Source organism: Pogoniulus pusillus, chromosome 13 (genome assembly GCF_015220805.1).
Source record: "Pogoniulus pusillus isolate bPogPus1 chromosome 13, bPogPus1.pri, whole genome shotgun sequence".
In the NCBI taxonomy this organism is placed as follows: domain Eukaryota; kingdom Metazoa; phylum Chordata; class Aves; order Piciformes; family Lybiidae; genus Pogoniulus; species Pogoniulus pusillus.
Window position 1 is genome coordinate 4,743,724 of NC_087276.1, and position 13,086 is coordinate 4,756,809.

Here is a 13,086-nt window from a genome sequence, read left to right on the forward strand (position 1 = left end):
GTAAAAAGAACTCTTCTGATTTGCTTTGGGAGAAAAAAGTGGGAACACATTATTCCACATTAAAAACAATCAACAAGTTAAGGACATAGCACTGGCCATTACTCACACGGGCAAGTGTTTTTAGCACTCGTGTGCTAATAGCATCTGAGGCTCAGATCTGCCCCCCCAAATCCCCATTTGTGAAACCAAATGTCAACCATAATATCTGTACTACCACTGAATTCCTTTTGCAGGAGATAAAGGACTTCCAGGAGGTAGAGGCTCACCAGGTTGTGAAGGAAAGACTGGAGATCCAGGCCGAGCTGGAAACCTGGGACAACCAGGAGAAAAGGTTTGGTTAGAAATACAGCATTGGCTTTTCCATTGTTCCCATTCATAAGATGTGATAATAAATGAAGAAATATAAAATTATGAAGATAAGGAGTATAAAATTAAGAAGATAAGAAGGATAAAATTAAGAAGAAGTATAAAATTAAATAAGTTAAGAAGAATAAGGTATGCAGGAGTTCCTGGGCTGCATCAGGAGCAGTGTGGCCAGCAGGGCCAAGGAGGTGATTCTCCTCCTCTACTCTGCCCTGCTGAGACCTCACCTGGAGTACTGCATCCAGTTCTGGAGCCCCTGTGACAAGAGGGATGTGGAGATGCTGGAGTGTATCTAGAGAAGGGCCATGAGGATGCTCAGAGGGCTGCAGCACCTCTTCTACCAAGACAGACTGAGGGAATTGGGGCTGTTCAGTCTGGAGAAGAGGAGGCTCCCAGGTGACCTTCTTATGGCTTTGCAGTATCTGAAGGGAGGGACTGTGGAGGGTCTTTTTAAGATCTCAGGGTGCAACAGGACTAGGGGGAATGGAGCAAAGCTGGAGATGGGTAGAATCACAGAATCAGTCAGGGTTGGAAGGGACCACAAGGATCATCTAGTTCCAATCTCCTGCCATGAGCAGGGACACCTTACTCTAGATCAGGCTGGCCAGAGCCCCATCCAGCCTGGCCTTAAACACCTCCAGGAATGGGGCCTCAGCCACCTCCCTGGGCAACCCATTCCAGCCTCTCACCACTCTCATGCTGAAGACTTTTCTCCTCACATCCAGTCTAAACCTTTCTTCTCATGTCCAGTCTGAACCTATCCATCTCCAGCTTTGTTCCATTCCCCCCAGTCCTGTCACTCCCTGAGATACTAAAAAGTCCCTCCCCACATTTTTGTAGGTCCCCTTCAGATACTGAAAGGCCACAAGAAGGTGACCTGAGAGCCTCCTCTTCCCCAGACTGAACAGCCCCAACTCTTTCAGTCTGTCCTCATAGGAGGACTTTGCATTCAGGGAACAGATCTGGGACACTTGTAACAAAACCACTCTTCATGGAAAACAATGATTTTGAAAAGCTCAGTAACTTTGACTATTCTGAGACACATTTGGGTGCTGACCTTGATTATTTAAATAAATGTGTTGATAAAAATATGACTGTGGTGTAGAAATGAAGGGAAAGTTACAATTGCATGAACTTCAACCAGATTTTCAGGTACAGCTCCAAAGCTTTTTCATAGCTGCAGTAAACATCACAATGCAGTAAAGACCAAGTGGAGGGAAGGGTCTTGCATTGCTCAGTAGCAGTTTCTCAGAGTTAGGAGGTAGAGCTCAAAAGTTGTCCAGACAAATTGTTCCTCTGGTGTGGAACCTGCAGCTGCTCAATGAGGAACATCCATCAGCTTGCTGAATGGGAGCCACTAAAAATTATAACATGAAAGTTACTTTAAGAAAAGAAGTTAATTGCTCACATAGTGGAGAAAATATTTTGCCAGATTTGCTGAGCAAAGTGGATTGTTTACCTTCTTCTGTGTGTTGCAGGGTGACCCTGGTGTGGTTATTCCTGGAGAGCAAGGTAGAATGGGTCCACCAGGAGGTCATGGCATTCCTGGCTCAAAAGGTGATATTGGATTTCCAGGACTTCCAGGCATACCAGGACATGCTGGACGTGATGGTGATGTTGGCTTAAGAGGTACTGTTGTCAAACTAAGTCAAGGAGCACAGCAAGTTATTTTAAAGGCAGGAAAGCCAAGTCAAGCAATGCTCACCCAAAGCCTGACTTCTGCTTAAACCATTGTGAATCCAGTCTCTTTTCTTTCAGGAGATCGTGGCTCCCCTGGAGTTCCTGGAGATCCAGGTTTTCCAGGGAAACCTGCTGAATGCCTTATTGGCCTGCCAGGTTTGCCAGGTGTTCAGGGAGCTACAGGTCCAGCAGGTAGGAACCTTCTGAATCAAATGTGCCATTTGGCTGGGTGGGCCTGGGGTTCGTTTCTGCCTTCCAATCGTTTGAGAGAGCTGAATTTGTTTGTGGTATGTGGAAAAAATGGGAGGCCATTTAGAAGAGGCACTTGCTGCAGGTAAGAGGAAACATCTCATGGATTTAAATACAGATGCCATTGTACAGTGTAAAGCATAATCACAAAGTGGGCCAGGTGGATTCCACCAGAAAAAAAGCTGTTTTGGGCACATCTCCTATATGGGGCCAAACTTTGATTCTCAAGTCAGAAAGAAAGAGCTCAGTGTCTAGTTTAAATTCCCAGAGACTCAAATAAATTTGATAGAACCAAATAACAATTTCTAGAGTGCCCTTCCCTCTTCCCTCTTCTTTCCCAAGAGAAAGGAATTAGATGTAGAGAGAGGAAAAGGTAGGCACAGACAAATAAATAAATCTCACTTGACTTGGAAGTTAAAAAGAAAAGTTTAACAGTAAATACAAGAGGTATCTGAGGAAGGGAAGATACAAAGGTATAGGAAAGGGAAAAACAAATACAAAATGTGTAGATACAACCAGATTTTGGTGGTGATGGCTTTGTCCACCTCGTGGGTGATGGCCACATGGTAAAAGAAAGAGAAACAGGAACAGGAATGGTGATGCTGGTAAGCAGGGAGGCAGGGAGCACAGAGAGAGAGAGAACAGGGAGTCCCCCTGCTTTTATGGGTCTTTAGACAGGAAGGGGGAGTGAGCTAACCATCACCTGGTGGTGTTCAGACCCACCCTTGGGGAGGGGTCAAGACCACCTAGGGTCAGGTTCAAGGTCACTCCCCCTGGAGGTTTTACCCTGTACATTCAGCTAGGTGGAATGTTAGGTTAGGGTCTCAAAAGTATCTTCATGTGCTGTGTACAATTACTCTTCTGCAAGAAACACCCTTGGGTACCCATTGCATTGCCTAACCTTGCCTAGTTTTCTTCTCTTGAAAAAAATAACCCACAGCTCTCTTAAGATTTCCTGCTGATGTGTGTTGTCATACAGATCTCATGCTTAGCCCTCAGACAGGCAGAGTTTCATGCTTGTGATGGCAAGCTACAGGTGACTGGACATGAGGAGGAAGTTTTTCACCATGAGAGTGGTGAGAGCCTGGAAAGGGTTGCCCAAGGAGGTGACTGAGGCCCTATCCCTGAAGGTGTTTATGGCCAGGCTGGATGAGGCTGTGGCCAGCCAGATCTAGGGTAGGGTGTCCCTGCCCATGGCAGGGGAGTTGGAACTAGATGATCCTTGTGGTCCCTTCCAACCCTGACTGATTCAATGAAGGTTTGCACCATACTACAGTATCTTGCATTTTTCTTAGGAGGAAGAGGTTTACCAGGTTCAAAAGGAAAACAAGGCCTTCCTGGCATGAGTATCCCAGGAATCTCTGGAGAGCCTGGGGAACCTGGATTAATAGGTCTTCAGGGAAATACAGGATTACCTGGTCCAAAGGGACAGTCTGGAAGGCCAGGAATCACTGGTGTCCCAGGTAAGGCTTCCCCAAATACATATTTTTATGTAGAAATTGAGTCAGTCTTTGTAACAAACTCTTAGTCATGCTTTTCCAAACTGAAGATGCTGAAAGCAACAGAACAAGGGGACACAGTCTCAAGTTGTGCCAGGGGAGGTCTTGACTGGATGTTAGTAGGAAGTTGTTGTCAGAGAGAGTGATTGGCATTGGAATGGGCTGCCCAGGGAGGTGGTGGAGTCGCTGTCCCTGGAGGTGTTGAAGCAAAGCCTGGATGAGGCACTGAGTGCCATGGTCTGGTTGATTGGACAGGGCTGGGTGCTAGGTTGGGCTGGATGATCTTGGAAGTCTCTTCCAACCTGGTTGATTCTATGATTCTATTATTCATAGGACTGAAGACTGGAAAATTGACTCAGTGTATTGCAGAAACAGAACAAAAAAATAAACACTTACCTGACAGGCAGATATGTAGTGTCCTGAAGGACTTTTTCTGTTTCACTGATAAAGCACTAACAAATATGTTCTTGTTGCTTCAATTCCACAGGCCCAAGGGGAGAACCAGGTGTAATGGGCCTGTTGGGAATTCCTGGGCCCCCTGGCACGATGGGAAGACCAGGCTACCCGGGTCTCACAGGCAAGCAGCCATAATATCTGCTTTCATTATTATTCAAAATATAGGAAATCCCATGCTGGAAAAGTCTTGAGATTCATTTCTTTGAGCCTTGGCAAATCTTTGACTTTGATATACATGCCATATATATATGTGTGCATAGAATGGGCTGCCCAGGGAGGTGGTAGAGTCACCATCCCTGGAGATGTTCAAGAAAAGACTGGATGAGGCACTTGGTGCCATGGTCTGGTTGACTGGCTAGGGCTGGGTGCTAGGTTGGACTAGATGAGCTTGGAGGTCTCTTCCAACCTGGTTGATTCTATGATTCTATATGCTGCATTTATACCATATGCTATATGATTATATATTGATTCTATGATTCGATGAAGAGGATCCCCAGGGAGGTGGTGGAGTCATCATCCCTGGAGCTGTTTAGAAAACCTGTGGACATGACATTTGGGGACATGGCTTAGTGGCCATGGTGGTGGTGTATTGACTGTGAGATTTGATGACCTTAGAGGTCTTTTCCAGCCTTAATAGCTCTATGATTCCATGGTTTAGTGGTGACTGACAGTGTGGGTTTAATGGTTGGTTTCCATGACCCTGGAGGTCTTTTCCAACCCTTATGATTCTCTGCAGTCTACAGGCTGAATGACAACATCATTTTATTTCACTTCTTTTGTTTTAGCAGTTTTGGATTGCCATCTTTTCTGTTTCATTGCTATTTGTGAAAGTGGCTGGAGATCTGCTAAATGGAGCAGAAAGCTTTTTTTACTCTAGTTCTTTCCATCCTGTTCATGTTCTAAACATTCAGGGGGGTGGTGGAGTTGCCATGGTCTAGTTGATTGGACAGGGCTGAGTGATAGGTTGGACTGGATGAGCTTGGAGGGCTCTTCCAGCCTGGTTGATTCCATGATTCTATGATATACTGCACGGTAGGCTGATCAGAAGCTTTGGTGCAGAATCCTGCCTGTCTTTTTAACGCTGTGACCTGTCCCAGCTGCAGCTGGCTGAAGTAATTGAGAAAATTGTGGCAAATCATAGGATCAACCAGGTTGGAGGAGACCTCCAAGATGGTCCAGTCCAACCTATCACCCAGCCCTGTCCAGTCAACCAGACCATGGCACTAAAATGTGCCTTTCCAGATTTGTACTGGGAGCTGGACACAAGCCCCTACTAAGTTCGAGACTGCCCTTTCACACTGCTCTAGGTCCTACCTGCCACCACTTGTGGTTGCCACACAACCCCAGGGCTGTGTAGGAGCAACATGATCTCTTCTCATGAAATTCAGCAAGGCCAAGTGGAAGGTCCTGGGTTGGCACAGTCCCTGGAGGTGTTGAAGAAAAGCCTGGCTGAGGCACTTAGTGCCATGGTCTGGTTGATTGGCTAGGGCTGGGTGCTAGGTTGGACTGGATGAGCTTGGAGGTCTCTTCCAACCTGGTTGATTCTATGATTCATTATTACGTCTTCAGCAGGCAGAAGATTATGTCTATATTCAGTATAGTAATTACTGTCTCTTGCCATAATCTGTGCTAATTGATGTTTTGTTGATGGCTGGAGTTAGAAACTAGTTTAGGTGGTTGATCTGGAATGTATATTTACATACATAGTTGCCCTTGAAGCCAGGATTTTTATTGCCTGCTTCATGCTATCCCCTAGTCAGGTTTCTTGAGGAAGTATCATTACATTTTCTTGCAGGTTCTTCTGGCTTCCCAGGAATAAAGGGAAGAAAAGGGTTTCTTGGAGCAAAAGGTGAACCAGGTGATAAAGGTTTTCCTGGACCATCTGAGACCTTGGTTGGTATTGGGAATAAAGGAGAACAAGGCTTAAAAGGTACATAGTCATGGTTCTGTCCTGCAAAGCCAGTTTGGGTGGTCATCTCCAGGGCAGCTCCAGTGGGCTCTCAAACAGGAAAGAAACTGACTACCTCTGAGAGGATTCACATGGCTTTGAAGTGATTACTGATGAACACTGTAACTGCCTTTTGATTTTTTGGAACCTGTGGTTATTACACTGAATATTTATTTCCATTTCAACAAGGCAGAGTGGCTGGAGAGCAGCCAGGCAGAAAGGGAGCTGGGGGTACTGGTAGATAGTAGATGACCATAAGCCAGCAGTGTGCCCAGGTGGCCACTGTGTGTGTGTGCCCAATGGCATCCTGGCCTGGCTCAGGATCAGTGTGGCCAGTAGGACAAGGGAGGTTATTCTTCCCTGTACTCAGCACTGATCAGACCACACCTTGAGTGCTGTGTCCAGTTTTGAGCTCATCAATTCAAGAGAGATAGTGGAACATGTCCAGAGAAGGGCAAAGAAGCTGGTGAGGAGCCCTGTGAGGAGAGGCTGAGGGAGCTGGGGGTGTGCAGCCTGCAGAAGAGGAGGCTCAGGGGTGACCTCATTGCTGTCTACAACTACCTGAAGGGAGGTGGTAGCCGGGTGGGGTTGGTCCCTTCTGCCAGGCAAGCAGCAACAGAACAAGGGGACACAGTCTCAAGCTGTGTCAGGGGAGGTCTAGGCTGGGTGTTAGGAGGAAGTTGTTGTCAGAGAGAGTGATTGGCACTGGAATGGGCTGCCCAGGGAGGTGGTGGAGTCGCTGTGCCTGGAGGTGTTGAAGCAAATCCTGGCTGAGGCACTTAGTGCCATAGTCTGGTTGATTGGACAGTGCTGGGTGCTAGGTTGGACTGGATGATCTTGGAGGTCTCTTCCAACCTGGCTGACACTCTGATTCTATGATTCTGAGTCCGTATTCCTTGAAAAACTTGTAATGTTAAACCTGTAGTAGATGTCAGTAGTACCTTAAGGCTTAAACCTTCATGCTGTGTTTAATACATTTGCTGGCCTGTGAGCACAGAAATGGTACAACTGCCAATGAGATGCTGGGTTGCAAAGAAATCGAGTCCAAATCTGTTTTAAAACAAGTCTTTGTTTTAGGAGTTCAAGGTACAGTGGGTCCAAGAGGAGCAAAAGGAGATTGTGGTCTGCAAGGTTCCCCAGGTGGTGATGGGCCAGACGGAATACCTGGCCTGCCAGGTATGGAACATGTGCATTGAGAGTTACTGTTTCCCCTGGAGGGTAGAGTTAACATCACCTCAGTGTTAGCATATCTTCTGCACAGAGAGAGTGATTGCCATTGGAATGGGCTGCCCAGGGAGGTGGTGGAGGCACCATCCATGGAGGTGTTGAAGAAAAGCCTGCATGGGACACTTAGTGCCATGGTCTGGTTGACTGGCTAGAGCTGGGTGCTAGGTTGGACTGGCTGAGCTTGGAGGTCTCTTCCAACGTGGCTGATTCTATGATATCACCTTGCCTCTAGCAGCAACACTGCCTTCTCTATATTAACTCTGAAGCTTTTCTATGAATTCTGTAAGTGAGCAATTTCAGAAGCTGCTGTTTGAATGTCACACCACGTGATTCTTTGTTTCCTTCCACACATAGACCATTGTTTTGGGTTACAAACAGAAAATCAGATTAAATCCTGACTAATAACAGCTTTAAAAGCTGGTTGAGGCAAATGAATAAAAATTGGTACCTATAAAAGCCAAGAGAAGTTTGAATTTCCAATATCATAAGAATTCTGAAATACAAACATTACAACCTTGCACAAAAACATTTCAGAAGCTTTTTATATCAGATTGATTTTGTTTCCCTTTTCAAAGCCTGCACTGGTTAGACCACACCTTGAGTACTGTGTTCAGTTCTGGGCCCCCCAGTTTAGGAGGGACATTGAGATGCTTGAGCGTGTCCAGAGAAGGGCAACGAGGCTGGGGAGAGGCCTTGAGCACAGCCCTACGAGGAGAGGCTGAGGGAGCTGGGATTGGTTAGCCTGGAGAAGAGGAGGCTCAGGGGAGACCTCATTGCTGTCTACAACTACCTGAGGGGAGGTTGTGGCCAGGGGGAGGTTGCTTTCTTCTCCCAGGTGGCCAGCACCAGAACAAGAGGACACAGCCTCAGGCTGTGCCAGGGGAAATTTAGGCTTGAGGTGAGGAGAAAGTTCTTCCCTGAGAGAGTCATTGGACACTGGAATGGGCTGCCCGGGGAGGTGGTGGAGTCGCCGTCCCTGGAGCTGTTCAAGGCAGGATTGGACGTGGCACTTGGTGCCATGGTCTGGCCTTGAGCTCTGTGGTAAAGGGTTGGACTTGATGATCTGTGAGGTCTCTTCCAACCTTGGTGATACTGTAAGACTGTGAAGTTCAGTTTATGTTTTGGAAAGTACCAGATCTTAAGGGAGAAGGAGACAGAAAAAAACCCTGCATAATTACAAACCTGCCTAAGCTATTTCACAAAGTTTTTTGCTCTGGCATCACCTCCTATCCCACAATATGTGTTGATCCTTCAGTGAGATAATGCATCTGTTTTTACAAGCTCATAAAACACCTTCATTTCTCTGTGCTGTTGTTTTGATTCCTTGAGAGAACTTCTTTGTAGTAAGGAATTTGACACTATCATTAGCTATATAAACCCAGTGACAATTAGAAATACTTTTTCAACTTGGAATCAGAGTGGAGGTGAGGACGAAGTTCTTCACCATGACAGTGGTGAGAGGCTGGAATGGGTTGCCCAGGGAGGTGGTTGAGACCCCATCCTGGGAGGTGTTTAAGGCCAGGCTGGGTGAGGCTGTGGGCAGCCTGATCTAGGGTAGGTTGTCCCTACTCATGGCAGGAGGGGTTGGAACTGGGTGATCCTTGTGGTCCCTTCCAACCCTGACTGATTCTATGACTCTATGGAAATAGGTCTTCTCATGATGCCAGTAACTTATTCTATGCCATAACATCACTGCTGTAGTCTGTCATTAACATCTTTTGTAAGGATGCAACTGCATCCCTAGCACTGCAGTGTAACTATCACAGGAAAAACTGCAAATGCTCCACTGCTTCCTTACCTTTTAAGTGAAGGAAATAAGACCTCACCTGCCTATTTGTTCAAGCACTGCTGGTTTAGACATCTGGACATTCTAGATGTAGTCGTTAAACTGAATGCTAACTTAGCTACACTGAGTTAAAGATAGGGGCAGGGAGGGAAGTGCTGTATAAGAAACTCTTGATCATATTACTCGTGGTAAGTGTGTAATGAGCTAGAAATGTGATTGTGACATGCCCAGAAAGCAGTCTGAACTTGGGAGGACAATGAAAAAGGAGTTCAGCGTGTAAATACAAGTCATGATGCTGATCAGAATTTCCAACAGTGTATTTCAGCTTCTGCTCCTAAGTGCTGTGGTTCCAGATCCTCAACATATAAAGTGCTTGTAGTTTTCTTGACTTTCTGGCAGCAATAATGATGATTTCTCTGTGTCTGGGGCACAGGTGTTTATAAGATAGCAAGACAAGGTATGCAGCAGAGGATTTGCTGTTCTTGAGAGCTTTGTCAGCCAGTGTGTCTAAGGCAAATGTCAAGATGACACTTACTCTCATTCTTGCAGGTGTCAAAGGATTTATGGGCCTTCCAGGGATTCCTGGAGGACAAGGATTCCCAGGTGCACCAGGAAGCAAAGGGGACATGGGAATGCCAGGTCATTTTCTGTCAAGTCCTATTGAAGCCTTTGCACAGATCTGAGAGCACACCAAGCAGTGCTTAGCTTGGGATTGGTTCTTGGCCATACCTATAGACCTCTCACCACCCCAGCATCTGCTTGAGTTGTAGAATGCAGTTCTCCCTTCCTCCTGAGTAAAATACAACTCCTTTAACTTACATCACATTAGACACAAGGGCCTCTTTGTGAAGTGCTTAGAAATAAAATCACTGCCTGTGTAAATGAATGAAAAATGAAGTCCTAAATACAAATACACAAGCAGTAGCTTACAAGACACAGGCTGTGGTATGCACTTATGATCCTTTTAAGAGTGGTAGCACTATCTGTACTTTTCCAGGTCCCAAAGGACAGAAAGGATCTCCAGGCTTTCCAGGACTGCCAGGTGACCCTGGTACACCAGGCTACAGAGGCTTTCCAGGTGACAAAGGAGATCGTGGGCATCCATCTGCTGGGCCTCCAGGAGAACCTGGTCCAAAGGTATAAAGGGAATGGAAACACTGTCACACTGGGAAATAAGCAGAGCCTCTGAATATAGAAAGAGGCTGAGGGAGCTGGGGGTGTGCAGCCTGGAGAAGAGGAGGCTCAGGGGTGACCTCATTGCTGTTTACAACTACTTGAAGGGAGGTTGTAGCCAGGTGGGGTTGGTCTCTTCTGCCAGGCAACCAGCAATAGAACAAGGGGACACAGTCTCAAGTTGTGCTGGGGGAAGCAGAGGCTGGATGTTAGGAGGAAGTTCTTCACAGAGAGAGTGATTGGCACTGGAATGGGCTGCCCAGGGGGGTGGTGAAGTCACCATCCCCGGAAGTGTTCAAGAAAAGCCTGGATGAGGCACTTAGTGCCATGGTCCAGTTGACTGGATAGGGCTGGGTGCTAGGTTGGACTGGATGATCTTGGAGTTCTCTTCCAACCTGGCTGATTCTATGATAAGCAACAGCTGCAGAGTTGCAGAAGCAGAGGAATTTTTAGTGATGAGAAAGGGGACAATCCTATTGTGTCATTACTCCAGAGGAACTTTTGTGTTCATGCTATTTCATTTTTCTCTTCAGTTTCTTATTGGTAGGGAGGAAACCTCTTGAAATGTTGGTTTCTGTGAAAGTTGCCAATCCATTAAAAACAAGGATTTGCATGTAAGAAATCAGCAGTAGGAATTCCTGTATGGTAAAGAAGAAAGTTTTAGAAACTAAAGTAGTGCTCCTTAGGCTTGGCAGCCTCACAGGTGAGGAGAAAGTTCTTCACTGAGAGAGTCATTGGACACTGGAATGGGCTGCCCGGGGAGGTGGTGGAGTCACCGTCCCTGGAGCTGTTCAAGGCAGGACTGGACGTGGCACTTGGTGCCATGGTCTGGCCTTGAGCTCTGTGGTAAAGGGTTGGACTTGATGATCTGTGAGGTCTCTTCCAACCCTGATGATATTGTGATACTGTGATACAATATTGTTAAACAAAATGAATTGGGTTTTTCTTAGTAATATATTCCTTCATTATGTGTTATGCTCAGTAATACATATTGCTAACTGAAAACCAGTGTCTTTTGGGTCACTTGGATATGAATTTACTCCACATGTTCCACTTGTTGGACAACTGTGAGTCTTACATAAGAGATTCTCTGCTACATTGTGGAGGCTGTCAGCTATTTCTGTATTAGCTGGGTAGCCTGTGATGGTTTGGGTGTTACCTGCCCCTCCACTCTTGTGAAAATCACCCAGACTAGACTCAGCCAAGCTGGAAATTAAGAATGAAGCTTTATATTTACAGCTTAGCACAGTATACAAGCAGGTATTTACAATAGATACAGCTACAGACAGAAATAGACAAGTTGAAAAGTAATACAGAAACACAACAGCCCTCCCAGAAACCAGAGTCTCCAGGAGGGGCTCCCAACCATCTTTTCACCTCCTTTCCACCCCTCTACCTTACCCCAGACTTTGCCTTACATGCAAGGGAGTTTGGAGAATCGGCCAGGGGAGTTAGAAAGCAGATGGATTAGTCACACAGACAGCAGGTTAGGGAGAGAAGGGAGGCAGCCAAAGCCAGAGAGCAGTTCTGTTATCTATATTTGTGTTTTTGTTTTTATCCATCTCAGCAAGCCTCTGAGTACAGCAGACATCACCACTGTTTCCTTTTCACAGCCTATCATCTAATTCTTCTCACCAAAACATCCCAGCTAGGCTCAAACTAGCACAGTAGCCATAATGAGATGACTGTGGTTCAAGTCAGTAGGAACTCAAGGGAAAATATGCATTTCAGTGTTTAATCTAGCTGCATATTCTGTAAGAAATGTGTGTTTGGATCAAAAGAGGAGCTGTTAGAACAAAACTGAAGGGAAGTCTATGGCCATCTAAATACTTGAGTTGGTTTGTACAGATCAAGGAGAGATATCCTGTCTGCAGGATCAGTGGTATGATGAGAACACTTCATATTAGCCTACTTTGGGTTTTTTTTGTCTGAAAATAATCAGAAACCATGAATACACTTACTTAACCTTTAACTTCAGATGCAGTTGTTATTGGTTTTGTGGTTTACATATGGAATGGAATGTATTTTATGTAGTGTGATTCTTCACCCATTTGTGTGCAACTGCTGTTTCTCAGGGAGATCCAGGCCCCCCAGGAGTTGTGGGCAGCAAAGGAGAAAAAGGATCCCAAGGTCATCCAGGGCATACAGGAGTACCAGGAGCGCATGGGATGAGAGGGGAATCTGGAAGTGCAGGAATTCCGGGTAGGTGGTGTTGTGGAGGGGTGGTGAGATGTTGACATGCTTCTGGAAGAACACTTCTCAAACCACCCGTGGGGTGGCACCTTTGTGTCTAACTGCTGTAAGGCTAAACGCCTCCTGTATAGTCAGTGCAGCCAGGCTGCCTTACCTCAGCTGCCGAAGCAGAAAGGGTAACACTTCTCAGGTTGAGTGTGGATCCTTTTCTTCTCTTCTGAACTCGTTCTTATACAGGGATGCTTGGACCTCCTGGAGATATGGGTGCCAAAGGACAACAAGGCCGCCCAGGACGACAGGGCATTCCAGGCCCTCCTGGTATGGTATAGAGCATCTCTCCCCAAGCCCTGCCTCTGATTGTTTGGGGTTTTTTTGCTGTGTAATAAGGCAGTTAATGCTTTTGCTTTTCTGAGCTTTTCAGTATTTAGCTGATGCAATTTTAGTGTCTCTTTATCTTAGTTCAAGGCTTTGTTTACCTTCTCTGAGGTGAAGTTCACCAAGGTAAACCAAAG

At 46.1% G+C, this 13,086-nt stretch overlaps 1 protein-coding gene across 1 annotated transcript in view; it reads left to right on the plus strand.

Moving 5' to 3' along the window:
- COL4A3 (collagen type IV alpha 3 chain) overlaps positions 1-13,086 on the plus strand; it is a 101,626-nt gene that overhangs the window by 62,205 nt on the left and 26,335 nt on the right. The window contains exons 29-39 of the mRNA XM_064152805.1: positions 234-331; positions 1,842-1,992; positions 2,122-2,235; positions 3,588-3,755; positions 4,279-4,368; positions 6,043-6,177; positions 7,273-7,371; positions 9,758-9,847; positions 10,206-10,345; positions 12,457-12,583; positions 12,812-12,892. Coding sequence (XP_064008875.1) covers positions 234-331; positions 1,842-1,992; positions 2,122-2,235; positions 3,588-3,755; positions 4,279-4,368; positions 6,043-6,177; positions 7,273-7,371; positions 9,758-9,847; positions 10,206-10,345; positions 12,457-12,583; positions 12,812-12,892 — 1,293 coding nt within the window. The remainder of the gene's footprint in view (positions 1-233; positions 332-1,841; positions 1,993-2,121; positions 2,236-3,587; positions 3,756-4,278; positions 4,369-6,042; positions 6,178-7,272; positions 7,372-9,757; positions 9,848-10,205; positions 10,346-12,456; positions 12,584-12,811; positions 12,893-13,086) is intronic.